The sequence below is a fragment of the Cottoperca gobio genome, chromosome 3 (assembly GCF_900634415.1).
Source record: "Cottoperca gobio chromosome 3, fCotGob3.1, whole genome shotgun sequence".
NCBI lineage: Eukaryota > Metazoa > Chordata > Actinopteri > Perciformes > Bovichtidae > Cottoperca > Cottoperca gobio.
Window position 1 is genome coordinate 9818253 of NC_041357.1, and position 26769 is coordinate 9845021.

Here is a 26769-nt window from a genome sequence, read left to right on the forward strand (position 1 = left end):
CTAGCTTTCTTTGTAAAGAAGGCCAAAGCAGTTTTTGGTGGAAAAGCTTCTGCTTCGGCCAAATGGACAAATATATATATATATATATATAATATATAAGATATAATATCTAGAATTTATTCAAATTATAAAAAATATTGCCTTACACTGTATCCTGTTTTCTCTTTGCTAGGGAGACAAACATTAGATAAGTAATTTTGGCTTAGCATTTGACTGAACTTCAATGTATTTCGTGTGAATGCAAGGCTAGCAATGAGGTCACCATCTCAGATAATTGTGTGAAGGCTCCACTCTGTATTCTGCCACCATGACTTGAAGGAAGCGTAAAAGGCAAGTTGATTTATCCTAATGTTTGAAGGTTTTATCTCTGGGTGTGTTTTTTTAATAATTGACATAACAAGTAATGTAATGTATCACTTTTTTCATCAGTGGTGAATTATTGGCAGTCTCGCCTCAAATGGTGCTCTGAACAAGAACTGTAACAATGAACTATGACAGCTCCCAGCTAGCCTCGAGCTGGCTAACACACATACGGTATATAACATTGCATTAGTTAGCTACACTTAGCTCAACATAGCTAATCCAAGCCTTAACACTTTCCCCTGAGGATCAGAGAGAAACCTGCCAGACTCAATGCAAATCACACACACATCCAGCTGCTGTGTTAGTAGCACAAGGATGAATAATATCAGAAACAACATTCTGGCCCGCACATCCAGTGGAACGAGAACATTCAGACAGCTTAACCACAAAATGAGCTTCATGGTGTGAAGGTCTGGTGGGAAAGAAAAACTCACCTGTTTTAAGAGGCGAGGACGAGCCTGAAACCTTCTCCTGCCAACTGTATTTCTTCCCAAAGGAGTTGTTGTTTAATGTGTCCTGTAGAAACGCGGAAAAAGAGGAAGAGAAGAAGAGGGAAGTGGTGAGAAAGAAGTATATATGGAGAGTAGAGAGACAAAAAGAGAGGGGATGAGAGAAGTTTGTTCACTGAGTTCTGGGTCCAGACACTCAATGTACACAACTTTTTGTCTGTCGCTTTCTCTCTCTCTTTCCCCACACACACACACACGCACACACACACACACACACACACACACACACACACACACAGATACACACACAAAGCTTTTATTCTTTTGAATGAGCAGGGATTCTTTTGTCTGTGCTTCGTGAGGTGCATTTAAAGGGAACCAGACCTCTACCAAAGCTACTGGGAACACGCGCACACACACAAACGCGCGCACACACACACGCACACACACACACACACACTGGGAGTTGGGGGAGTTGTTGATGGATGGGCGAGAGTCTTATCTAAATACTATACTTCTTAAATACAAGGGTCGAATCACCCAAATCACAAAACACACAACTTTATTTTTTCCCTGTGCTAAAGAACTGTCTCACCTCCCTTAGTTTTTATTCTTTTTTTATGAAGACAGATACAAAAATGGAAATGTTTTCCATGAAAAAACAATGGCTGAATAGCATACCTAATGAAAAGAGTGGAATAATTGAACAATGTTGTTTAGAGAGCAACTTAGCACCGTTTGAAAACCTTATTTTTGCTGACCTTCACTAGCATAACTTCTCACCGCGCTGCAGTGATGTAGAAGAGTACTACAGGGTGTGGTAAATACGCAGTGACATCACTGCAGAGTGAGGTTGCATATTCAACCGCGCACACCCAGTCAGAGGTGCATCAGATTTCATGCTCTCAGCAAAAGAGGGGAGTGGAATACTTCTTGCAGCCTAGTGTTGACTTACATTGTACCTTATCATAAAAACAATTTCATGTTTTTCAACAGTGGGGAGAGATTTCACTTTCATTTGATCGGATTTATAGGGAATTAGTCTTGTAAGTGAGTTACAATTGCCACTGACATGTCATACCATAGAAGACAAAAATAATTATTAGTGACAATATAATACACGAGTTTCAGCAATACCAAAACTATCCTTTTTCCAATACATATACCTTACTTAAATCTGTATATCAATGATGATAATACTTTTATAACAATACATAGGGTTGGACCGATGAACGGTGATATCGACCACTGACCCCCTCCCCCCAACCAACACCGGGGCGTAGGTTTAGGGTGGTGCTAACTGCATTTATTGAGTGATTAAGAAGTTAAAATACTGATTTATCAACAGTGCGCAGATTGAGTTTTGTGCCCACATGATTTGATCAGTTTAGATGAACCCTGGACACCTGGACCTTGTCCGAGAAGCTAAGCAGAGTTGGGCCGTGCCAGTACGGAGAAGATTGTTTTAACCTGCCTGAAAAGGCTGAGTCTCGCTGCCAATAAATAGTTTATTTTTCCCGTCCCTCCTATCCTTCTGTCATTTTTACCTGCCTGTGTACAGGAGGCTTCCACAAGTACCTTTATGGACGACCCTCCAACAACAATATCATCATCCATCACGATATTTCACTGTGGACATGTTCACAGTGACAATGTGAAAGGTGTCGCTCATAGTGATAAACCGGCCAAATCTGCAGCTCCACCCAGCTTTACTGAGCCCTTTAGTGAGTGAGTTTCAGCTCTTAGTTTAACAGTCCGGCCCACAACTTCACGGTTTGGATTCACTCGTACTGTTTTCCTGGTGTAGTTTTTGGCTGCAGCAAGCAGCTGTTTTCAGTTCAGAAATATTGTTTCTCAAGAGTTGGTACAAAATCAGATCAAAAGGGGAGTAAATATTCAATTTAAAGCATTATTTATGATATGTCAATATTGTGGGTCACAATTACAGATTACAAATCGTAGAAATACACTTTTTGTGACTCGGTGATACAGACACGTTTCAGTCGGTAGCAGAAGCGTATTGAGGTTTGATACCCAGACCCACGTAAGAGGGACACAAAAATGGTGAAGGGAGATTTTCACAGATGGAAGGAGAAGTGGAAACTCCAGTGACGACGTGTCATCCAAAATAAGATTATATCCTCCTCTTCTGTCCACCCACCACCATGCATGACTCACTTCCCATCTACGTGTACCGGGCGGAGACAGAGTTGTTGCCTTGGTAATGTGTGAATCAGTAGGTGGGAGACAGCAGCATGGATCTGAGAAAAGCAAAGGTCTGTTTGACCATAGGGATAAAAAGATCATTGCTCAGAGCAGTGACGCAGATATAGCGCGAGTGTGTGTGTATTAATGACTACATGGGAGTGACTCTGATAACACATCACTATGTTGTTTGGCTGTGTGCAACACAACTTCTGAGTGGTTGAATGTGGTTTCTTTTTAGAGATGTCATCATGTTCTCAGATCTCAGCAATTAACTTGGTGATAAAGTGGAATTAATATACACAAGTATATTTTGGGGAGTGTTTGCGTTGATTGACAGGGGTATCAGCCTATTACACTCAGCTGGGATGCTTGCTTCATGCCATTCCCACCTAAGCTCCACCCTTTGACCATTTTTGGATTTGCCATCTGCAGTAACTGAAAGGAGGTAAATGATAAACCCTGTCTGACACTCCCTTTCCTTTTCTCACTTATCTGTTCATTTAGCCAATAAAAGGCTAAATGTCTGACAAATAATGTAGAAAAAAGCAAATCTACAGTTTTGAAAAGCAGATGGAGCTTTAAACAAAAAAAAAGAAATGTATATATATACAAACCAAATGTTACTCATTTTTGCCTCTTTTCCACCAAATTCTTGATATTGTCTTTGCCCATGTAAATGCTGTATTTGGGTAGAGTGTATGTAGGTAAACCTTACAAATCACAGTACTTCAACATAAGGAATGTGTCGTGGCCAGGTGCGAGATTAGAGTCGGACTTGGATTAAGACGGAGGAATCCCTCCTGAGATGGATGTCTGATCTTTTTTTCTGTCTGAATCATTTTACTCAAGCAGCTTCAGAGGAGTTCATCTGTGAAATACAACCTGCCTCTCTTTCTACATAGAGCTCATTATATTGTGCATAAGTCTTCTTCATTTTTCAAACATTTTGTGGGTTCATTGTTTTTTTTTAATGCTTTGGCTAATCTTCTATTTTTGATGCCTGGATGCAACTCACTGTATGTACTCCTTGAAAATGTATTATTATTTATTTATTTATATTTGCATTATTTATTTATTTTCTTCTGTCTCAGTCCTGCTTGAAAAAAGTGTTTTAGTGTCGGAGGTTTTGTACGATTTTTCACCTTGTAATTCTCTGGCACTCTGCAGTATTTTAGATCTAAAAACACTGTTTTACAGAAAGCCTCAGATAAGTGGTCAGAGCTGCTTTTCCTCAACCACAGGACTCTGTCTGTCAAAAGCGGCAAAACAAATTGTATATTTCTGCATTTTTACAGATCCACTGACCTGGAAACAGTCACCCAGTGTGTGCTGTCTCTCTCACTTTCTCTTCTTACAGTACTCTGAGAAAAACTGCCTGGAGATCATCAGCACTCAACTATCTCATCCCATTTGAGCTGCGTCTGCACCGTCTGACTAAAGCTTTCACTGTCAGCTGGAGCTGGTGGAGCTGTTGTAGTCTCTCAACTATAGCTGTGCTGGACAAAAATAAAGAAATCTGCCAAAAACACACTATCTTTGTTATAACCCTATTTTGTGCTGTACATTACAGACTTGGTGTAAGGGTGAGTTATTTGGTTATTTTACATCCAAATCTGTACTGGTGGCTTTTTGCAAAACAGGTCAAACAGCATTGATAGTGTGAGGCTGAAAGGATCATTTAATTAATTTGCTTATGCTAGAAATCCATGTATTGTGAAGATCTATCATCAGGTGTGCGCTTAGTACAAAAGGCTTCTTTCTCCCCACTCATCTTATCTTGATTTGAAAAAAACTTGCTAGTTTACGTCATCTGCAGCAGAGCCACTTTATGCATACATACATGCAGGTGGAGTGGCTAGGCTATCCTAGTTAAAGTTATTTTCATGATAAAAAAGAGGCTTCCAAATACTGAAAAACAATATTTTCAAGAACACTCTGAAGTTGTTCTGATGTAATCAACTAAAGATGTTGGGGACATTATTATATTTTACAGCAGTGGAACAAAGCGTTCTTTCCAACAAAATCCCAAAACAATAGACTTTTCTCAATTTTGTACATAATCAACATATTAATGTAACTAAGACCTCATCCTTTATTGCTAGCCAGTTACAATTCCTGAATCAAATGCAAAATATGTCCATATACGTTTAACAGCAGTTTCCAGAGCAAAATGTATTCTGGTCTTTATGTGCTTCAGTTAGCTTGAGCTTTTGAGCCTGTGAGAGATCAATTAAAGCTAATGATTTAAAGGTGAATGTCATAGCACATAGCAAACAGCTATATCCTCACATTAAACAGACACATGTATTACAAACACTAAAACGTAATCTGTAAATATAATTTAGCTACACCAGAAGTTCAGAAATCACAATGACCCCAAGATTTTCTGCTGTTAATAATATTTTGTATGTTGCTTCATGTCTTCATAGTTCATGCAAAGGCCACTTCACCCATTTAACATGGAAATATCAGGTTTTGTTTTGCTAGCTGCTGTATGAAGAGTGAACAATGTCCCAGGAGACAGGAAGACTTCCCAAGAAGAAAAAATGCTTCCGAGCAATTATTTCCTTTATACTTTCCAGCTCTGACAGCTCAAACACACACAAAAACACACACACACACGCACGCACACACACACACACACACACACACACACACACACACACACACACACACGAACAAAAGCACAGCAGCAAGAACAGTAGGCTTGTTTCCACCTCATGGAAACTGAGCAAAGAATAAAGCGCAGACAAATATAGAGCTGCTTGGATGATCATGGTGACAGCCCACAATGTGGGGGCATTTGTGTGTGTATGTTAGAGTCATAGGAGAACTCACCTTACATTACTGTATGCATTGCATAACACTATCACCACATAGGCGTTCACATTTCTACAAGGTAGGCTGCATGTGATGTGAAAGGGGTCGCTCACAGTGATGAACTCGCAGAGAATTAGGACCAACTCTGCAGCTCTACAGAGCTTGTAAGCCTCTTTTAGTGCATAGTTAAAATGTAAGTACATTTACTGTGTGGTTTACTCTAACTTCTCTCATCAACTTCAACTCATTTTCAGCAGTAGCAGGGTGAGCTAACACGTTCTGAACACTGTACACCACCTGTCCAGCATTAAAAGGGACACAGACAAGTTAGCTTGTGAACACAGTAGGCTATAGCATTTAGCAGCTAAAGAGACACATATTTCCATCAGGAGTTAGTGCCGCTCAAGCCAGAGCTGCAAGTGAATATTGGTCTTGTATACATCAGGTCAACACATACATGCTAATATTGCTCTGTGTCTCCTAAATGTGTAGGAAATTGTTTGCTGACATAACAGCGATAACAACTGACAGCTCATATTCTTTGCCATCCAAATGTGTTCTCATCAATTACTTGGGTGAACACAACATTATCAGAACTGAGAGAAGTAGAGTTGTAAACAAGCTGAATTATTCTCTAGGTATGTGTTAGAATGATTTCCTTTTGTGTTTTTGTGAGCATGAGGTGTATTTTGTATGAACTTGGAAACTGTAGTCCCAAAAAGAAGGGCAGCATCAGGAAAATCATGTGACAATGTTATAGAATGACAAAGTCCGTGTAGGGAATGGATCAACAAAACATGGGCGACTGCTGTTTGTTTCCAGTGTCACATTGACCATGATCGTCCCCAAACTTTAATCACATATTGTATATTATTGTAACAATGGCGACAAAGCATTTCAGCCCAAAACCTGATCTTTCCCTAAAACTAACCAAGTCCATTGTGTGCCTAACCCAAACCAAACCACAACCATAACGATGTCACATCATGAAATGTATTTATTATTATTTTTACAGGGAATTTGAAAAAAAATCAGAAAACACTTGTGTGCAGAACAAACAATATATTTTGTTGTTAAATTTGGAGGTAAATATAGTAGTCTGTTTTTAACACACTCACACACACACACACACACACACACACACACACACACACACACACACACACACACACACACACACACACAAGTAGTATTTCCATTTAGTGACCAGACGTGGACGGACACACTTGAGATCAACAGACATTGATCAACACTAGTGCCGCATAACTACACTGTCACACATACACAGCTCCAAACAAACATATATACTTGTGTTTGTAAGTCTATACTTGTGAGGACCCCTATTAATAACATACATTCTATCGCTCTTAACCTTTAAGCTAAACTAATTCTAACCTTAAGCCTAAATGGAACACTCAAACAACCCATTACATGTCTTTCCCCTAAAGGTTTACAGCTGAGATGGGTCCTCATAAAGATTGAAGTACAAGCGAGCACACGGTCACGAGCTCGAGCAGCATTGAAACACGAACAGAGACGGGCACCAAGGAAAAAACATCTCTGTGTCTTGACAATAGAGGCTATTGTTCAGTCCAGTAAACACATCCCGTCAGAGAATCATTTGTAGTGAACTCAATGTCGATGTCACACAGGTTGTTCATTCATATTTACATTTTAAAAAATCATATGTGTGTGTGTGTGTGAGGAAGAACACAGAGGCAAGACATGGACAGAAAGAAAACAATCTAATCTTATTCACTGAAAGTCCACTCCCCGTGCTCTTTGATCAATATTTACCTGTGTGCGCGGCACAATTGGGAAGATGTTAAGGGTCGTGGGTCTCTTGGGCCGGTAGGTATCCATGGTAAGAGGTGCTGCAGGGTCCGTGGTGAGTGGCGGGGGTGCGATGGCGGACGCCTTCGAGGACTCTATGTCACCACGGTAACCGTCAGCACCGTCGATGAGTTCCAAGTGCAGCATCTCTGCCTGGAGCTGGCCGACAGCACCCAGCTCTGCCCTACCCGACATGCTATTGGTTCCTCGCCTCACACGGCCCTGCAGGGATTGGAGGAAACAAACCGTCAGTCAAGGCAGAGAAAGAGAGCGATAGGCAGACAGAGAGAGAGAGAGTGTGTGTGGATGGGATGAGGAGATTGAGCCGGCCAATTAGAGGCTGCTCTGTTTTCTGCCTGTAACACTCTCACGGCCAACACTGAGCTGCTTAAAGCAGAGCGCAGAAAGCAGAGACAGACTATTCCCAGCATCAGCTTCTCCACATGACAGCATTTACAAACAGTAATGAAGTGAGAATAAACACTCCTTCCGCTCTGCTAATCAGCATTCAGTTTCACAGGTTTTTTTCTATTTGAGTCTCACTCTTTAAATGAAGACTGCTGTTAAATGTAGTTTTGTTTGAGTTCTCACCTAGCCAGATAATCACATTGTGTTAATGTTTTTGTTATTTTGCCCTAACCAATCAGTAGTGACTGACGTATCCAGCCCAGTGACGTCATTTTCATCTGACACTGAATATGAGGTAGCAGTTTGTTGCCAAAGTGGGATCAGATAACCAAATGTTTGTCATGTTGATAGAAGAAAACAATAAGAAATCACAGACAAAGGAGGCGATAACAAGATACATCAAATAAAGTGATAAGTGATAAAAAAAAAAAACCTTCTTTCTACTAAGTAAGTCAGAAAACTTGCCCACTTATTAATACTACCGGGTGTTTTACTCTTTATTATAGCACTGAGATCAGGGTATCTAGTTATTTGGCATTATTACTGTTGTTTATTGCTTTAGACAGGGTGCTATTAGTACATATGTTGCTAACGATATATGAACAAGCAGATTGATCTTCTTCTAACAATAAAATCAAAGGACAGAACATAATTAGAACTATACTAAAACTATTAGATGGATTACCATAACATGTGGCACATAATATTCATGGTACCTAGAGGATCATTTCAAGTGATGTTGGTGAGTTTTCATATGGTCAGTGAAATATCTTTAAAAACTTTGTGTAGATTATATACCAAAAAATAGGTACAGACAAAATAGGTCATTCTAATAGCTTTGATCTCCTGACCTTTCATCCAGTGCTCTATCAGGTAAACATTTCAATTTGTCCAATACTTTAATGTATATAATAATACATCATTTCAAAAGTAATGACATTCCCATCAGCCTCAGCTGTACTTTGAGTTTAGAACTATTTTGCAAATGCTAGCATGCTAACACGCTAAACTGAGTAAGTAAACATGGTAAGCATAATGCCTGCTAAACAACAACATGTTAGCATGTTGATGACAAAGCACAGCTGTGCCTACTGTAAATGCAGCTTCACAGAGCCTCTAGCTTGGCTTTAGACTCATAGTCTTGTTCTGCTGTTTTCTTAGCTCTGGCCCAGAAAGATGAAATCCCCCCCACTCTAAATCTCTGCTTGGCTCTGTTATTTTCACGTATTCCACGAGGCAACGTGTTGGCCAAAAACTCAAAGAAATTAGAGCAGTTTTTTTTGTGATGAGATTCACTTTGACTGTTTTCTACTTTGCTGCTGAAATCAAAGCAAGTGACAAGCACAAGCATCATCTGTTAGACAGTCAGTCAGAGGACACTGGGACAGCACAGTCTGCTTCACTTACCATCACTATCTGCAGCCACACACACACACACACACACACACACACACACACACACACACACACACACACACACACACACACACACACACACACACACACACACACGTAGATGTAGACGCTTTGACATGGACAAAAAAGTCACTGTTAAGCCTATTACAGTCCTTAGCTCCATCTTTGCTCCACATGGTAAACAAGTGGGTACAGTAATGCTCACACACATATACACGTTCACAACACCAATGTCTTAAGGAGTCAACCTAATAAGAATTATAACACAAATAGAATGAAAAATCTAATCAAATCTGACAATTATGAGAGTCTACATCTTTTACTTAATAACAATACAATACATGTCTGTTTTCAAATGTTTGTCCAAATGTAGACTGTACATTGTTTTACGCTGAGATGGTCATCAGTCTCAGGCAAATACATTACAAACCCCATTGCAGGGTGTAAATAATGGAAGCTGGGCATAAACCCAAATGTTTGTTTGAAATAAAATATAGCAGAGAAAAGCTCTCTCAAAAACACATGCATAAGAAAAAGTCAATTATTGTAAGGGCAGAACTTATGTTGTATTATATATTATCTATAGTTAATAGCTACTGCTGTATGGCTAGTCCTCAGACCTCTTCAGACTTTTAGACCCCTAAAGTTTGCGTTTGTGTTGTTTGTGTCATTCTGCATGACCAATAGTTGACATGCATAGATACTATAAGAATAATATATTTAAAAAAAAGATGTAATCTCAGGTTTTGAAAAATCATCCAATATCAATCCTCTGTTTGGTGAGCGACTTCATAGCACAATCTGGATATAAATTATAAATATAAATTATATTTCCTTCCAATATATAGTCATCCTTCCAAATCATCTATCCTATATTCCATTTGTCCATTTATGGTCAGTCCATCCATCTATTCAATCTGTCCACCGTCCCGGTATCATCTATTCGTACACCGATGCACTAATCCATCCATCCATCCATCCATTCATCCATCCATCCATCGATTCATCCATCCGTCTAATCATCCCTTCGTCCATCCATCCATTAATACATTCTTCCATTCCACCCATCCTGCCTGTTTTGTCCATCCATCCATCCATTGATCCATCCATCCATCCATCCATCCATCCATCCATTCATCCATCCATCCATCCTTTACAGCAAGTACCATTAAATCACTCCCCTATCCGATGAGCTGTCAGAAAATGCTCCTGTCACCCTTCCTCCTGTATTTTCAGCTCAGTCACATCCATAGAAATAGAATGACAGTAGAACGGACATTCAAATGCCATTGTTATGTGTACCGTTTCCATTCAGAAGAACTGTAACCATTGTAGCAGGCTAACTCATTCTATTTCTATGATCAATGCACAGTGCTGAGCGCCATTTTCTTTTAAACTAGTCAAATGATCAGGGCAAACAGTTTAATGTTCGCTCTAATCTCATCCTATTTCTATGGTCACATCACACCACTGTCTGTCTGTCTGTCTCTGTGCCTGTAATCAGAGGGCAGCCAATCTGCCGCCATAAATGTTCTCCTGTTTTCACTACCATCTCGCCATCTGTTCCCCTTTTCACCTGCTGAAGATCGATACAGTGGGCTTCTACTCTTCCTCTCATTTTCTATGACCTTTAAATTATTACTGGCCCCTTTAAGAGAGCCCCGGCCCCTGTTGCTAGGATACAAGGGGCTCAGTGACGATGAGGAGCCTGAGGAGACGCTGCTGCCCTGAAGCTGCTGTGATGCTCGGCTCTCGTGCAAACAGATCAGCCCAAGCAGCGCAATCACACACCAACAGGTCAAATATAACAAGATAAGACTGAAAAAGGCTGCAAATGATAAACCACCCAAAACCTGCTGATGAGCTCTATCCAGTGGCAAAGAAAATAGAACTAATACAGTTAATACAATTAAAATTGAATAAACATTCAAATTCCATTCCTGAAAAGTCCAAAAACACCATATACTGTATAAAATCAAGATCTGGTGGAGGGAAATCCGATTCCTTTGACAGAGTATCACATTTCGGATTCATAAATACTGTAAAACTTTGAAAGGATCTGAAGGTATATATGTCAAATAAAATAAATGTTGCTTTCATTTGAAGTTTTTTGTTTTACTCTGCCGTAAATTAAAGCTAAAGTGAACACTGAACTTAAATTCATCAAGTGGATAAAAACATGAGTCCAAATGAATGCTAATGTTGCCATTTTTTCAATTGTTTGTTAATATATAACCATAACAATTATATCAGGTGATATGTCTTTAAATTAACTCACGCTAACCACGACAAAGACAAAAGTCCCTTCACTCTAAACCATGTAAATGGCAGATACAATGGGATAATATTGCTGCAAACTGATCACTCGCAGTAAACAAGGTGCCGGTGTCAATGGAAATGCATGAATATCAGTAAACGACAACATAAAATAATAATACATTATACTTGTATAGCGCTTTTCTAATAACTCAAAGGCGCTTATGATAGTGGATGACGCTCTTAACAGAACCAGAGACAGAGGCAGCTTCCTCTCTGCTGTTACCATGTGTGGCTGACATGACGTGAGCAGTATCCATGGGGGCAGTGTGTGAGCGCGCGCCAACTGTATTGCATGTGTTTCCATCTCTGACACATGGGGTAGGTGAGAGAAACACTGTTGCCATGGAAATAGGTCTCCTTCTCCTCTTGTTAGTGTTTTGCTGGCCCTTCTCCTCTCTCCCCCCCCGCCCCCTCTCGCTCTCTGACACCCTCTCTCCATATTGTCTCTTGCTCAGCTCTTTCTTGTTGTACTGTGCTTCCTCTCTCACTAACTTGCTCACTCTCTCTCTGTGTATTATTTTCCCCTCTTCCTATCTGGGTTAATGAGATCTGTTTTTACTGAAGTGTATTGATGTAGTTAAGCACTGTTATTATAGCACTTTAAATAGGTAAATAAAATCAATCCTCTTTATTGGCACAAAGGTTTTGGAACAATATTCCCAAAGTGATGCTGTACATTATATATAACCAAATGTAGACGTATCTATAAAGGTATATTTGTAACAGATTTACAAACACAAAAAGACCTCTCCTACTCAATTTTGAATTCAAATACAAATGCAGCCAAAAATAAAGTTTACATTGCCATTAGTCCTGATAAAATGTCTTAATGGACTAATTAAAGTCATATGTACTGACCATATTTTTGTCTACATGTTTCTACAACTTTTTCAGAATCAGAAAATGTATAGAAATAACCTTTAATGTTTTAAAATGTTTATAAAAAAATATGTATATTTTACATGTCTTTATATTCTGGGCATTACATTGAAAAGTGTGTTTAGTCTTGGAAGTTCAGACTGTACTGTCGTAATGTTGTTTTGAAATACTGGTATGTATAACTTGTAAGTCTAAGTGATGGACTACATATAAAATAAGCAGGGAACAACCTCAGATACCACACTGATGAAGGCAAGACAACTGAAAACATTTGGGGAATAAAGCATTGTATGTTGCAGAAAGATTGTGTGATGCGTTTGATTTCTCAAACTGTACAGTCAACAAAAAGGCATGCACAATTGTATTTTGGTTAATGTGAAGACAATAACCTTTTGTGGATGTAACATTTAATTGTACACATGTCTCTGCACAACCTAATGTGACAATAGAGGAGAGTCTAGGCAAAATACCTACAAGTATAGTATATCTGTCTGTGTAGATGCAACTCTGTGGTTATGAGTGTGTTCCTTGAGTCACTTAATGTTATTGCCCATTGTAGCTGACCCCACCCCGACATATGACTTTTCAACCATTAGCACATGACAAATGGAAGTTAATCAAATCCATTCACCCCTGCACACATGCATGGAAGCACTCTCCCCTCTTTCTATCACACACACACACACACACACACACACACACACACACACACACACACACACACACAGAGTGGTTGTGATAATGCATGCTGACAATTCATGTCTCTGAGGAACACCAAATCTCTTTATGCTTCATTCTGGACTTGAGCTGTTCCACATTAGCCCTCATAACTGCATACAGTATATCTCAAAAGTGAGTACACCCTTTAGATTTTTGCAAATATTCTGTTATATCCTTTCAGGGGATAACATTATCCTACTGAAACTTTGATATAACTTAAAGTAGTCAGTGTGCTGCTTGAATAACAGTATAGATTTATTGTCCTTTGAAAATTACTCAGTACACAGCTGTTAATGTCTAAACAGCTGGCAACAAAAGTGAGTACACCCCATAGTGAACATGTCCTAATTGTGCCCAATGATGTTGTTTTCCCGCCCTGGTGTCATGTGACTCGTTAGTGTTACAAGGATTCAGGTGTAAATGATAAGCAGGGCTGTTAAATTTGGTGTTTTGGGCACAATTCTCTCTGAATGCTGGACAACATGGCACCTCATGGCAAGGAACTCTCTGAGCGGCTGAAAAAAAGGATTATTGCGCTTCACAAAGATGGCCTTGGCTATAAGAAGATTGCCAACACCATGAAAATGAGTTGCAGCACAGTGGCTAAGATCATACAGCGGTTTTCCAGGACAGGTTCCACTCGGAACAGGCCTCGCCAGGGTCGACCAAAGAAGTTGAGTCCACGTGCTCAGCGTCATATCCAGAGGTTGGTTTCCAAAAATAGACGTGCGAGTGCTTCCAGCATTGCTGCAGAGGTTGCAGAAGTGGGATGTCAGCCTGTCAGTGCCCAGACCATACGCCGCACACTGCATCAAATCGGTTTGTATGGCCGTCGCCCCAGACAGAAGCCCCTTCTGAAACCGATGCATAAGAAAGCCCGCAAACAGTTTGCTGAAGACAATGAATCCAAGAATATGAGTTACTGGAACCATGTCCTGTGGTCTGATGAGACCAAAATAAACCTGTTTGGGTCAGATGGTGTCCGGCGTGTGTGGCGGCACCCTGGTGAGGAGTACCAAGACAAATGTGTTTTGCCTACAGTCAAGCATGGTGGTGGCAGCATCATGGTCTGGGGCTGCATGAGTGCTGCCGGCACTGGGGAGCTGCATTTCATTGAGGGACACATGAATTCCAATATATACTGTGACATCCTGCAGCAGAGCATGATCCCCTCTCTTCGGGGCCGTAGGGCAGTTTTCCAACATGATAATGACCCTAAACACACCTCCAAGATGACAACGGCCTTGCTGAAGAAGCTGAAGGTTAAGGTGATGGACTGGCCAAGTATGTCTCCAGACCTAAACCCAATTGAGCACATGTGGGGCATCCTCAAGAGGAAGGTGGAGGAGTGCAAGGTGTCCAACATCCGTGCGCTCCGTGATGTCGTCGTGGAGGAGTGGAAGAAGATTCCAGAAGCAACCTGTGCAGCTCTGGTGAATTCCATGCCCAGGAGGGTTAAAGCAGTGCTAGATAACAATGGTGGTCACACAAAATATTGACACTTTGGGCACAATTTAGACATGTTCACTATGGGGTGTACTCACTTTTGTTGCCAGCTGTTTAGACATTAACAGCTGTGTACTGAGTAATTTTCAAAGGACAATAAATCTATACTGTTATTCAAGCAGCACACTGACTACTTTAAGTTATATCAAAGTTTCAGTAGGATAATGTTATCCCCTGAAAGGATATAACAGAATATTTGCAAAAATCTAAAGGGTGTACTCACTTTTGAGATATACTGTAACTACAGCCATGTGAAGGTACATTTGGAAAATCCATATTTCTCTTTCAGTTTCCAGCTTCTGTACACAAACAATGAGCCGGTTCAACCAAGAACTAAATTCTGGAACTAAAAGTCCATTTAGTGCATTCATGTTTGTGGTTCCACCAAATCTGAGGGAGCAGCAAAGATTAAAATAGAGGCAATGTTTGAGAAAGTAACACAGAATCACTGTGCTTTTGTTCCTCTCTTTATACTTCTTCTTTGTAATTTATTGTTTTGAAACTGTGATATTCTAACAGATGTTGGACATGGGGTTTAAAGACACGATGGAAATGGAAAATGGCAAAAAAGCAACACACCTGTTTGCATAATTGGTTGTGATCAGCTGAGAAATTATATAAATAGCAAATAAAATTATGTTTCATTAGTACAACAGTTCTTGCTATTTTAAGGCTATTTGGAAAATCTATATTAACATAACTTTATTTTATTTCAAAAGATATCACAAGAAGTTCCAATTCCTATTCCTAATAATGAAACTACTGGCAACTGCTTGATTACATTCTGTATTTCTGAGTCCTGTACACAAGACATTGCATCGTTGAGGTTTGGACCAGCCAGTGAAGTTCTGCACTGCTATCTCTGCAACAGTAGTTCCTGACAATAGTAAAGTACTAACCTCTAATAATGGGTATTAGTCAACAATGCTAAGTTCTGCAGACTCCAGACTTGACAGTTCCTGGGCCTTTGGGACATGCCCGTGGGAGCAGGAACTTTATTTTTCTGGAGGACAAGAGCTTCTGCACTTTTATGGAAACAGTTGTGTCAGAAGAGCCACAATAGAGAAAATAGTGAAGAAAACATCCTACTGATGAAGGATGGCAGCGATGCACAGGAGAATTTATATTGTTCAAAATGTTGTACAAACTATAACACTACAACGATCTGAAAATACTAATGTGATTGGAACCCAGTTTGACCTGTAACAGCTTTACAATAAATAAAATGTCTGCATCAGTTTGGACACGCCCCAAACCTAAGCCCTCCCTATAAACCCCTGGACACACACACACCCCGCAGAGGCAGACACCACGCCTGTCTGGGGTGAGTGAAGCTTCTTCCATGTGACTTTCCATTATTAATGAGACAAAATGTATCCTGAAACTCCCCTGGGGTGATGAGCTCACTGATGAGGTCACCCCTCTTGTGTGTGTACATACGTATAGTGAGGGCTCTGCATAAAGTGCTAACAACCCCCCCGACGTCCTTCAGCTACACCCCCTCCTCATACATTTATAAACAGGCCGGGCATCCACCATACACTGTGCACTTTTTAAATGGAAAGCAAATATAAAGCTCTGTCTCTACTGTATGGAGAGACAGAGCTCCATTCACTGATCCCACTACTATTTTCCAATAGTAAACAGTCTGAGAGTAACTATGTTTTTATGCACATCTTTGCATTTGCAAGAAAAAATAGGTAAAAAAAAGACAGATAACCTCACAGAATCACAGACTACCTGATGGTCGTGTGGTTGTGTCCACCTGAAGAATATGCACTCTCGTTTTACCTCTCGACCAGCTCCTGATAAAGATTTCTGACTTCAGATGTTTCACTTTTTACAATAGGTAGTTGCTTACTTTGGGTTTATCAGAGCTTTCTTTTCTGAAAACAGTTCCCTTCAGTTTTATGTGGCAGGCTCGACGAGCCGTAAAACTGGAGCAACTTTGTGCAGCCAGAGAACCAAAAACGTTGAGCAAGAAGAACCTAAAAGCTGCAGAGTGGGTGCAGAGCTGAAGGTGATACTTTCATGTAACAGGGAATTATTTGTTCAAATGTTAATATCTAAAAGCTTGCTTAGTTTAGTGGATGTTAAAAACCTGAATGAAAAAAGCGGCAATTAAAAAAATAAACACTGATGTAATTTGTTGTGGCTTTTGACTATGTCTTTTACTACAGACTCCTCCATCTGGTATGGATTAAACACTAATGAAACAGTCATTGAGAGTGTTCTGGGATTTGATTTTAGCATAAGGCTCAACAGTTTATAGCAGGGGTCGGGAACCTATGGCTCGCGAGCCATATATGGCTCTTTCGATAACGCGATATGGCTCGCAGACAATTTTGAGCTGACATTTTTTAACTTAACAAGTAATAAATAATTATACTGTGCCATTTTAAAGTAAAACATTTAGCAGCGGATTTGTTTTTAGTTCTCCCCTCTCTATTCCTCCGCTGTGTGTGTGTGTGTGTGTGCGTGTGTAGGGGGCGGAACAGGGTACACATAAAGTGCAAAAAGATATGGAACATATTTAAGTCAACTGCAAACGGATTGCTGAGCAGTTCAATTAAAATATCTGAGCTGCAAAGTCGGCAAATGCTCTCAGTTGATCAGCAGAATGCTGTCGGGAACACAGCGGTGGAGATGTTTGTCAGTGTTTGGAAACACGTAGTGACCAAAGTTTCCTTCTGCATCCGAGTCTCCCACAGGCAGCTCGGCTTGGAACGCTCTCACTGCATCATACATGTCCGTGATCACACGGCCCTGAAGCTGCAGGTTTAACAGTGCGATGCTTCGTTATGTCGCACAAACAGTCCAGCTCACATCGTCCCAGAGATCTGTGGTGTCTTTCCCTTTGCTTTCCAAAAACTTTCATTCCATTCACATATTTAGATTATTCCTCAAATGTCTTTTCCCGTAGTTGTGCCATGCATTGACGTAATTACCAAAACTGGCGGGCCAGTTATGACAGACATATGACATTTTCTCGTGGGCCGGATATAATTGCCTTGAGTTTGACACCCGTGCAGTAAACACTGAAACGTGCACATAAATGAGATAAATAACGTAAGCGTTTAGTTTATTTAATAAAAGAGCTCCTGTTCAATGCAAGACTGATACCTCTATTAGTACTCGGAGACGTGTTATTCTTAAAAAATGCACGCATAAAGTTGCATTCAAATTTATATATTTTTATATATGGCTCTCAAGGAAATACATTAAAAAAAGATTTGGCTTTTATGGCTCTCCCAGCCAAAAAGGTTCCCGACCCCTGGTTTATAGTAAACTTTAAGATTAAGTGCAACACCACAGACCTTTTTTTTCTCAGAGATTTGATGTATCTTGTTACAGACTAGCACAAATGATTATCTGAATGTAAAAGGTAATTTAAAAAAAACAACAACATCATAACCACCAACAATCACACACTATTCAGAGATTTAAATATTAGACTAACACGGCAGCAACACCTGGCAACAGTGCAGGAGGAGCTCACAATGAAAACCCATCAGCTATATTCAGATTTCTGGTCCGAGTCCATCAACAGATCCTTTTCTAAACTCTAAATAAAGCTTTGGCGACTTTCCAAAAGGAAAATAATTTCTGTATCATTCGTGATTTCTCTCTAATCTTCGTCTACATCACTTCTGCTCTCCCAAGCTGTCAGAATTCACAAGCTCTAAACTTAATTTTTAACAACTTTAGGAGAGACATAGTATCGCTCAGCCACATTTTAAAAGAGGGAGGTAAAGGAGATTTCCACAAGAGAAGGATTTTCCTACGAGCAATCAAGGAGGTAAAGGCAATGACATTGGTTTGGATGTTTATCATGTTGATTCCATCTGGGGGCCTACCGAAAATAGCTACATGAGGGGATGGAGAGATTTTTAGACCTACAATTTCATAAATACATTCGAAGAAAGATTGCCATAAGGTAGATCATTTAGGGCACAACCAGAACATGTGAGTCAGGTCGCAGGGGGCACCTAGATAAAGTTCTTGCTTTAAGTACCAGATCCACTCCACTTGGAGGCAGGGTTTGGGGGAATTATGGAGAGTGGGTCTTAACAAAATCGAAAGTTGAAAGTATCTGAAAAAATCAGATCCTTTTAAATGAAAGGAAACCCGTACAAAACTGGTGTTTGTGGCCCAGTAGTAGCCCATAAAGTTAGGTAAACCAAGCCCACCTAGGGACCTGTACCTCTGCAGTAATGGTCTACTAGCTCTTGCATGTTTACCAGCCCAAATAAATGAGGAAATAATATTATCAATAGCAGTGAAAAAAGATTTAGGCAAAAAAATAGGTAGGCATTGGAAGATGTATAGATATCTGGGCAGTATGTTCATTTTTATCGTCTGAACTCTTCCTGCTAAAGAGAGTGACAGTTGGCCCCACCTTTGTAGGTCAGATTTGACTGTTGCCGTCAGGACAGTAAGATTTTGTTCTGTAACGCACTAAAAGACTGCGTGATTGCAATGCCTAGATATCTAAACCCTGAGTTGGATATTCTAAAAGGCAACGACCATCGAGGTCATGATAGGGAAACATTCACTCTTTTGGATGTTTAATTTGTATTATGAAAATGAACCAAAAGTGGTCAAAAGTGAGAGTATGTTTGGATTACTAGCTATAAGATCACGAACATACAGAAGCAGGTTGTCAGCATATAGCGAGACCCTATGTTCGATATCCCACCTCTGAATCCCCTTAATTCCTCTCTCTGCTTTTAGAGCAATTGACAATGGCTCGATAGCAATTGCGAATAGTAGTGGGGAAAGTGGACACCTCTGACGCGTCCCGCGGAAAAGAGGGAAGAATTTGGAGCGCTGGGTGTTCGTACATACAGAGGAGTGAGGAGAAGAGTATAGAAGTCTAACCCAAGAGATGAGACCGAACCCCAGATGTCGAAGGACAGAAAACAGATAGGCCCATTCAACCCTGTCGAAGGCCTTCTCATCAAGAGATATGACAACCTCTGGTTCGGCAGGAGAAGGCGGACTGTGGATGACGCTGAGAAGTCTTCGGACATTTGTGAAGGAGTGCCTACCTCTTATAAATCATGTCTGATGTTCCGAAATAATGGAGGGTATAATAGATTCCCAGCGATGAGCAAAGATCTTCGCGAGTATTTTCACACCTACAGACAGGAGCGAGATTGGGCGATATGATGCACAGCTCAACGGGTCCTTGCCCTTCTTAAAGATCAGAGATAGAGGCTTGCATAAACAAATTAAACATATCTAATAGTAATGGGGCCAGTTGATTTGAGAATTTTTTATAAAATTCTACCGGGTATCCGTCAGGACCCGGTGATTTGCCACTATTCATAGACTGTATTGCCTCTTTAATCTCAGCGAGCTGCAGGGGGGCATCTAGTGTCTGTTGGTCATTAGTCGAAATCTTGGGAATATCTAGTTTATCAAAAAATGTAAGTAGCTGATCTTCGCTATCAGGGGATTCAGACGTGTAGAGATGAGAGTAGTACGATTTAAAGATGTTATTAATCTCTCCCGGGTCAGAAGTGAGAAAGCCCAACTCATTCCGAATCTGGGTGATTTGATTCGAGGCCACCCTAGCCTTTAATTGGTGGGCCAGGAGACGGCCAGCCTTATCTCGATGTTCATATATAGACCCTCGTGAATGTAGAAGGAGTCATTCAGCCTCTCTTGTTAAGAGAAGGTCAAGTTCTGTTTGGAGCCCCATCCGTTCTTTAAATAGTTCAGGTGATTGAGTGGATAAGAGTTGGTTGTCTAGATTAATGATAGACTCCTCCAGCTCTCTTTGGCGTGCTCTACGAATTTTATTAATATGAGACATATGCAAGATGATCTTACCCCTAAGAAAAGCTTTAAGGGTTTCCCAGAGTAGGGACGCAGAGGTCTCTTCATTTTGGTTGGTCTCACAGAAGAATACAATTGATTCTGAAATACACTCACAAAAGCCTGCATCAGATAGTAAAAGAGGGTCAAGATGCCAGAATCTAAATTCCTTAGGCTTATGATCAAAGTGAAGGTCCAAGATCACAGTTGAATGATCTGATACAGTTATCGGTGAGTACTGAACGGACAAATGACGAAATAAATGTTTTATCGACAATTAAATAATCTATGTGCGAGTATGAACGATGTGCATGGGAAATGAAAGAGTATTGCCTAACCGAGGGGTGTAAAAATCTCCACGGGTCGACGTAGCCATAGTGGTCCATAAAAGCAGAGAGAGTGTGCCGTTTTAGAGGGCGCAACGGGTCTGGAACTAGATCTGTCTAGTGTTGGATCTATAACACAATTCAGAAGAACAGAACAGGAACAGAAGAGCCGGTCTGAGGCCTAGGTTGTACAGCTTTGACATGATGTCCCGGTACTTAGCCCGTTGTTCGAGAACCCCCTGTGTGAAGTCTTCGTAGATCTGCACTGGTGTCCCACAGTAGCGAGATCCCCTCGTCTCTTGCGGGCCTCCCGGACAATCAGATCCTTGACCTGGTAGCGATGCAAACGCATTATAACAGGTCGCAGTGTCATCCCTGGCTGCGGCTTAGCAGCTGGCGCTCTGTGTGCACGTTCCAGCTTGGGAGGGGATTGGAGAGTCTCAGCGCCTAGCAGCTGGACCAAAAATTCTGAAAAGAAGGTTGTAGGTCGGGGTCCCTCAATAGACTCAGGAAGTCCAATGATTCTGATGTTATTTCTGCGGTCTTCGCAGCTAGCTTGGCATTGCTATCTGCTAACAATGCACACTTCTCCTCGAGTGAATTTAATCGCTGGTCTTGCAGGTTGGTATTGGACTCAAGAGAGTAAATTCGATCACCATGTTCCGTTTTCGATGCAGTTTTTTCGACATCACATCGGCCTGTTCTAATTCATAGTCCAAATTATGTTCACAAATACTATTTTAACTCAAATTCGGTGGTTATGTTTTTGCTGTGAAGCACTTTGGGCTGCAATTCTTGTATGAAAGGTGCTATACAAATAAAGCTTATTATTATTATCAGGCCAATCATCTGTCAGCTGCCATTTCTAGAACAAATGGGAGACTGGATGCTGGTCTTCAAATATCATTGTGTCATTTTATCTTTCAGACTATTGTGTCACCCATCACGTCTGTCTTCATGACCTTCATGGTGTTCTTGGAGAGTTTTTATCATCCACCGGCTTTACTTCACCACGAGGGGATTCTGTCTATCTTCATCATATCTTTTATCAATTATATCTATCAATTAAACCAGATGAAACCAATCAATTGACTAAACTTCAAGCATGCCTTAAGGACATAAAAACTTGGATGTCTAGCAACTTTTTGATGTTAAACACAGACAAAACTGAAGTTATTATACTTGGCCCTAAACGCATTTTCTAATGACATAGAAGCTCTGGATGGCATTAACTTGGCCTCCAGCACCACTGTAAGGAATCTTGGTGTCATCTTTGATCAAGATCTGTCGTTTAACTCCCACATAAAACAAATCTCAAGGACTGCCTTCTTTCATCTACGTAACATTGCAAAAATAAGACACATCCTGTCTCAAAATGATGCAGAAAAACTAGTCCATGCATTTGTTACTTCAAGGCTGGATTACTGCAACTCATTGTTATCAGGTTGTCCCAAAAAGTCGCTTAAGACTCTTCAGTTGATCCAAAATGCAGCGGCACGTGTATTGACAAGAACAAGGAAACGGGATCATATTACTCCTGTATTAGCTGCTCTGCACTGGCTCCCGGTAAAATACAGAATAGAATTCAAAATCCTTCTCCTGACTTACAAAGCAAGTAATGGTCAGGCTCCAGCATATCTTAAAGATCTCATAGTACCTTATAAACCAACTAGAGCATTACGCTCCCAGACTGCAGGGTAACTTGTGGTTCCTAGAGTCTCTAAGAGTACAATGGGAGCCAGAGCCTTCAGCTACCAAGCTCCTCTCCAGTGGAACCAGCTTCCAGTTTGTGTTCGGGAGGCAGACACACTCTCCACATTTAAGAGTAGGCTAAAGACTTTCCTTTTTGATAAAGCTTATAGTTAGGGCTGGCTCAGGTTTGCCCTGGATCAGCCCCTAGTTATGCTGCTATAGGCTTAGACTGCCGGGGGACACCTCCCTGCTTTCTTCCTTCTCTTCCTCTCTCCTCCCCTCCCTCCCCTCTCTTCTTCTCCCTCTCTATCTGTATGCATTTATGTAAATGTATGTTACTAACTCATCATCAGGGGGAACCTTTCCCGGAGTGTCTGTCTCTCATGTGGCAGGTTGCCACTGATAAAGTTTACGTCAGGATCATGAATCGTGGCTGCGCCTGCTGCCCTGGTCATGCTGGACACCGGGAAGCCTTTTTGACATTTTCCTGGATTCATCCATACTTTCTCTTTTTCTTTTTTCAACACAACATAATTTCTGTCAAATGTTGTATTTGTACTATGTTGTTTATCCTGTACACATGACATCTATTGCACGTCTGTCCGTCCTGGGAGAGGGATCCCTCCTCAGTTGCTCTCCCTGAGGTTTCTTCCATTTTTCCCCCTTTAATTTTGGGGTTTCTTTTAGGAAGTTTTTCCTTGTGCGATGCGAGGGTCTAAGGACAGAGGGTGTCGTAACCTGTACAGTCTGTAAAGCACACTGAGACAAATGTATAATTTGTGATATTGGGCTATACAAATAAATTTGATTTGATTTGATTTGATCTTTATAGGCCGATGTGTAATGAAGATACCTCCTGTTGATGGAGTCTAATTAATGTCTTTCTCTGATGCTACATCAATACATATTGTTACATATTTCCAAGATGCGTAAGACACAGGTTTATATGTTGAAAACTTTTCAATGGTATCTGTAATGACTCATCAAGACTATCAGTGTGAGCTTTTAGGTATCACTGTAGGCAGATCCGTGGAAATAAAATCAACAAATCAATTAAAACAATGCTGTTTTCTTCCTGTATAATCCTCATGCAGCCTTCTTGACTACTATTTCCATCCAGTACATTTTCCTGATCAGTTTTGGGTATGCTAATCTTTTTTGGATTTGTAATCACTTATTACATTTGTGTTTTATCCAACACTGTTGGAAACTAAGTTTTACAATCACCTCCAGTAAAATACCAACTTCTGTATGCAACCTTGTTTGTGTTTAGCTCGTTGCATAGCTCCGTGTGCACCTTCAGGCATTGTGAGGGCATAAGACTGATATATTGTCTGTGTGTGATGGGCAACAAAAGTAACATAGGACGCAATTGCACTCAACAAACTGACACAATGACATGAGACTGGCAGATTGGGAAGAAATACATTATTAAGACCAACCAGCAGAGCCTGCTCTTTCTCTACAAAATTATCTTTCAAAAACCCTAGACTGAAATGTTCCATATACACTCTCAACATACATAAACCAAATAGTTTGTTTCATGTCCTGAGAGTGACAACACTCAATGACACGTGTGGTTTGTTGTTGCCGCTGTCAGCACTGTCTCATGTTTGCCAGTCAAGGAGCGATTTTAGATTCTGATCTCTGTGTGGCCCCTGCAAGAGGATGAGTAATCAACCCAAACACACACCTCCAGCAGAGAGCTCACACATTCAATAATCTGGGCTATAATTAGCTCCCTGGATAGGAAGACAAGAAAAAGCAGAGAAAGAGACATGAAGGGCTTGTCAACCTAAAAATATTCCCAACACTCTGGCATAGCATTTTCCTCACCACCTTACTAAAACAATCAAATACGAGACACAGAAGAAAAAATATCTCATCTGCTCGTATAAATGACACAGAAAAAAAGCCCCTTCGACCCTCCTGTTGCCTTGGTTACAGTAGCAGAGCTGAATGGAGGAGGAGGAGGAGGTGATGAGGGTTTCACTGGGAACAGAGCCGGAGAGATCTGACAGAATAATAAATGTACCTCTGCTTATTTTCTCACTCTATACCACTCCACATCCCCCTCTCTCATAGTAGCACTTTACACTCGCTCCAGCTTTCATTAATGGCACCCTCATTTCCATGGCAATAAACTAGCGGGTGATTGTGGGCCTGTGGCGCCTAAAACTTTCTTCACCAAAAACAAAAAAAAAGTCTTCACTTCAAAGTTTGAGAGGACTTATACAAACAGTAAACAGCTCAGAGTGAATTATTCAGATGACCAGGATGCAACAGGGCAATCATGTGTGATCACACTCAAGGTTTTTACAGAGCGGCTCTGTCGGCGTCTATCAGGCCTCTCTGCCTCTGGGCTGTTTCCTCTGATGGCATGAAGCTGAATGTAGCAGCTGTTCAGGACATAATGCCACATATCATTTTATTAAATGAGCATAAGCAGTAAAAATGGAGATGTGTCAAAAAAAATAGAAAAGTGTTGTTGTGTACTCTATGTTAACTATTAACAAATTGGATGAAATAGGATCAATAAAAAAAATCAAGATATGTGAGAATTGTCAAAAATATATTTTACAGAAACACACTAATCTGCTTATTGTTTTTTTTTCTAAATACTTAGAAGGGCATTAGTGCATAATCAGCATTTTTTCTTCGTTTTTTTATGGAAAGAAAATCAATAAACAAAAACAATTATGAGTTTAAATTGTATTTTCTGGACAGGAATTCCTTTGAATGAGGAAATGCATGTACTTATAGCATGAATGCTATTCAGTAAAACTTTACCATTTGTGTCTAATAAATGTAAAAACCTCTCCAAGAGCCGTATAAGATACAGCATTTTATTTCCTTTTCATTCATCACTACGTCAACCTACGTCACATGGCATGAGTCAAGACCAGCAGGAGCTTTCTGCTGCTGTGAAATATTGAGCGAAGACGCTAAATCATGCAGCATAACACGGGCAGTTTGCCGTTTGTTTAGATTTTACACCTTGCTGCTGTGCTCAACATCAATAGCAACTTTGACCTAGTTTGTCAATGAACTTTCCAAGTACAACCAATGAGATGACAGCTGATAGAACCTGAAAACAACACATGGGACTCAGAGTTCCCATAACTATACAACACCACCTCTACATCGTACCACAATATTGGCAGGAAGACTATAGCATGTTTAAAGGACAGCAGTCAAATGGGACTACCAGATTTGTGAATTGGCAAATTGCAAACAATGGCAATTTCTCCCTACCTGGCGCACTTTGATGATAAAAACCTACTCTACACCTCTGTGTATGGATGGACAGAGAAGAAGGAAACTTTAAAACTTAGAAAGAATGAGCCACCATGTTTGGATAGCTCCAATGTGTAATAGATCCAAGGTCACAATCCCCTCCTGATGAGGTAAACTATCTGCTCTCACCAGCATGTTAGTCTGAACAGCATATATGAGGAATGGCCAAGATCACGTTGAAAGACTGAACTCAACACTCAACCAATCAGCCCTAACTGAATTCTCCTCTAGTTTTTCTCCCAATCAGAGAGGCAGATCATTTAAGGTAGTTTTTCTTCACTTGTAACTAGGAAAGAAGCAGTTGGAATTCTAAATAACAGTCACAAATACCCACCAGGTCATTAGTTACATGAAACTGCTTAAGAAGTAGAGAATGTGTAGTTTATGGATTGAAACCTGGTGAGAACCACCTCTTCATGGAGGCCACTTACATTGATATCCGGGCCATTGCAGTTGAGGCTCATCCCGCACTCGTCTGTGATTTCTGTAATCTCCGACAGGTCGTCATCTTCAAACTCATCCAGGCTGATGTCATGGGTCAACCTGGTTAAAGGGGAGGATTAGGGTGAGAAGGGGAAGGGAGAGAGATGGGGAAAATAAATCAATGTTAATCCTTCAGCACTCGTCTCAAAATCTCTTGTTGACTGAATTATCTGTCTGACAGGTTGGCGACTCCAGGCCAAAAGCTCAATGACACATCAAACACTTGG

The 26769-nt window shown here is 40.6% G+C and overlaps 1 protein-coding gene across 3 annotated transcripts in view; it reads right to left on the reverse strand.

Moving 5' to 3' along the window:
* Positions 1-26769, reverse strand: part of mapk8ip1b (mitogen-activated protein kinase 8 interacting protein 1b) — a 63931-nt gene that overhangs the window by 17243 nt on the left and 19919 nt on the right. For all 3 annotated transcript variants that reach the window (XM_029428250.1, XM_029428257.1, XM_029428243.1), the window contains 3 exons: positions 26491-26602; positions 7638-7895; positions 798-879 (listed from right to left, as the gene is read on the reverse strand). In XM_029428250.1, the coding sequence (XP_029284110.1) occupies positions 798-879; positions 7638-7895; positions 26491-26602 (452 nt within the window). The remainder of the gene's footprint in view (positions 1-797; positions 880-7637; positions 7896-26490; positions 26603-26769) is intronic.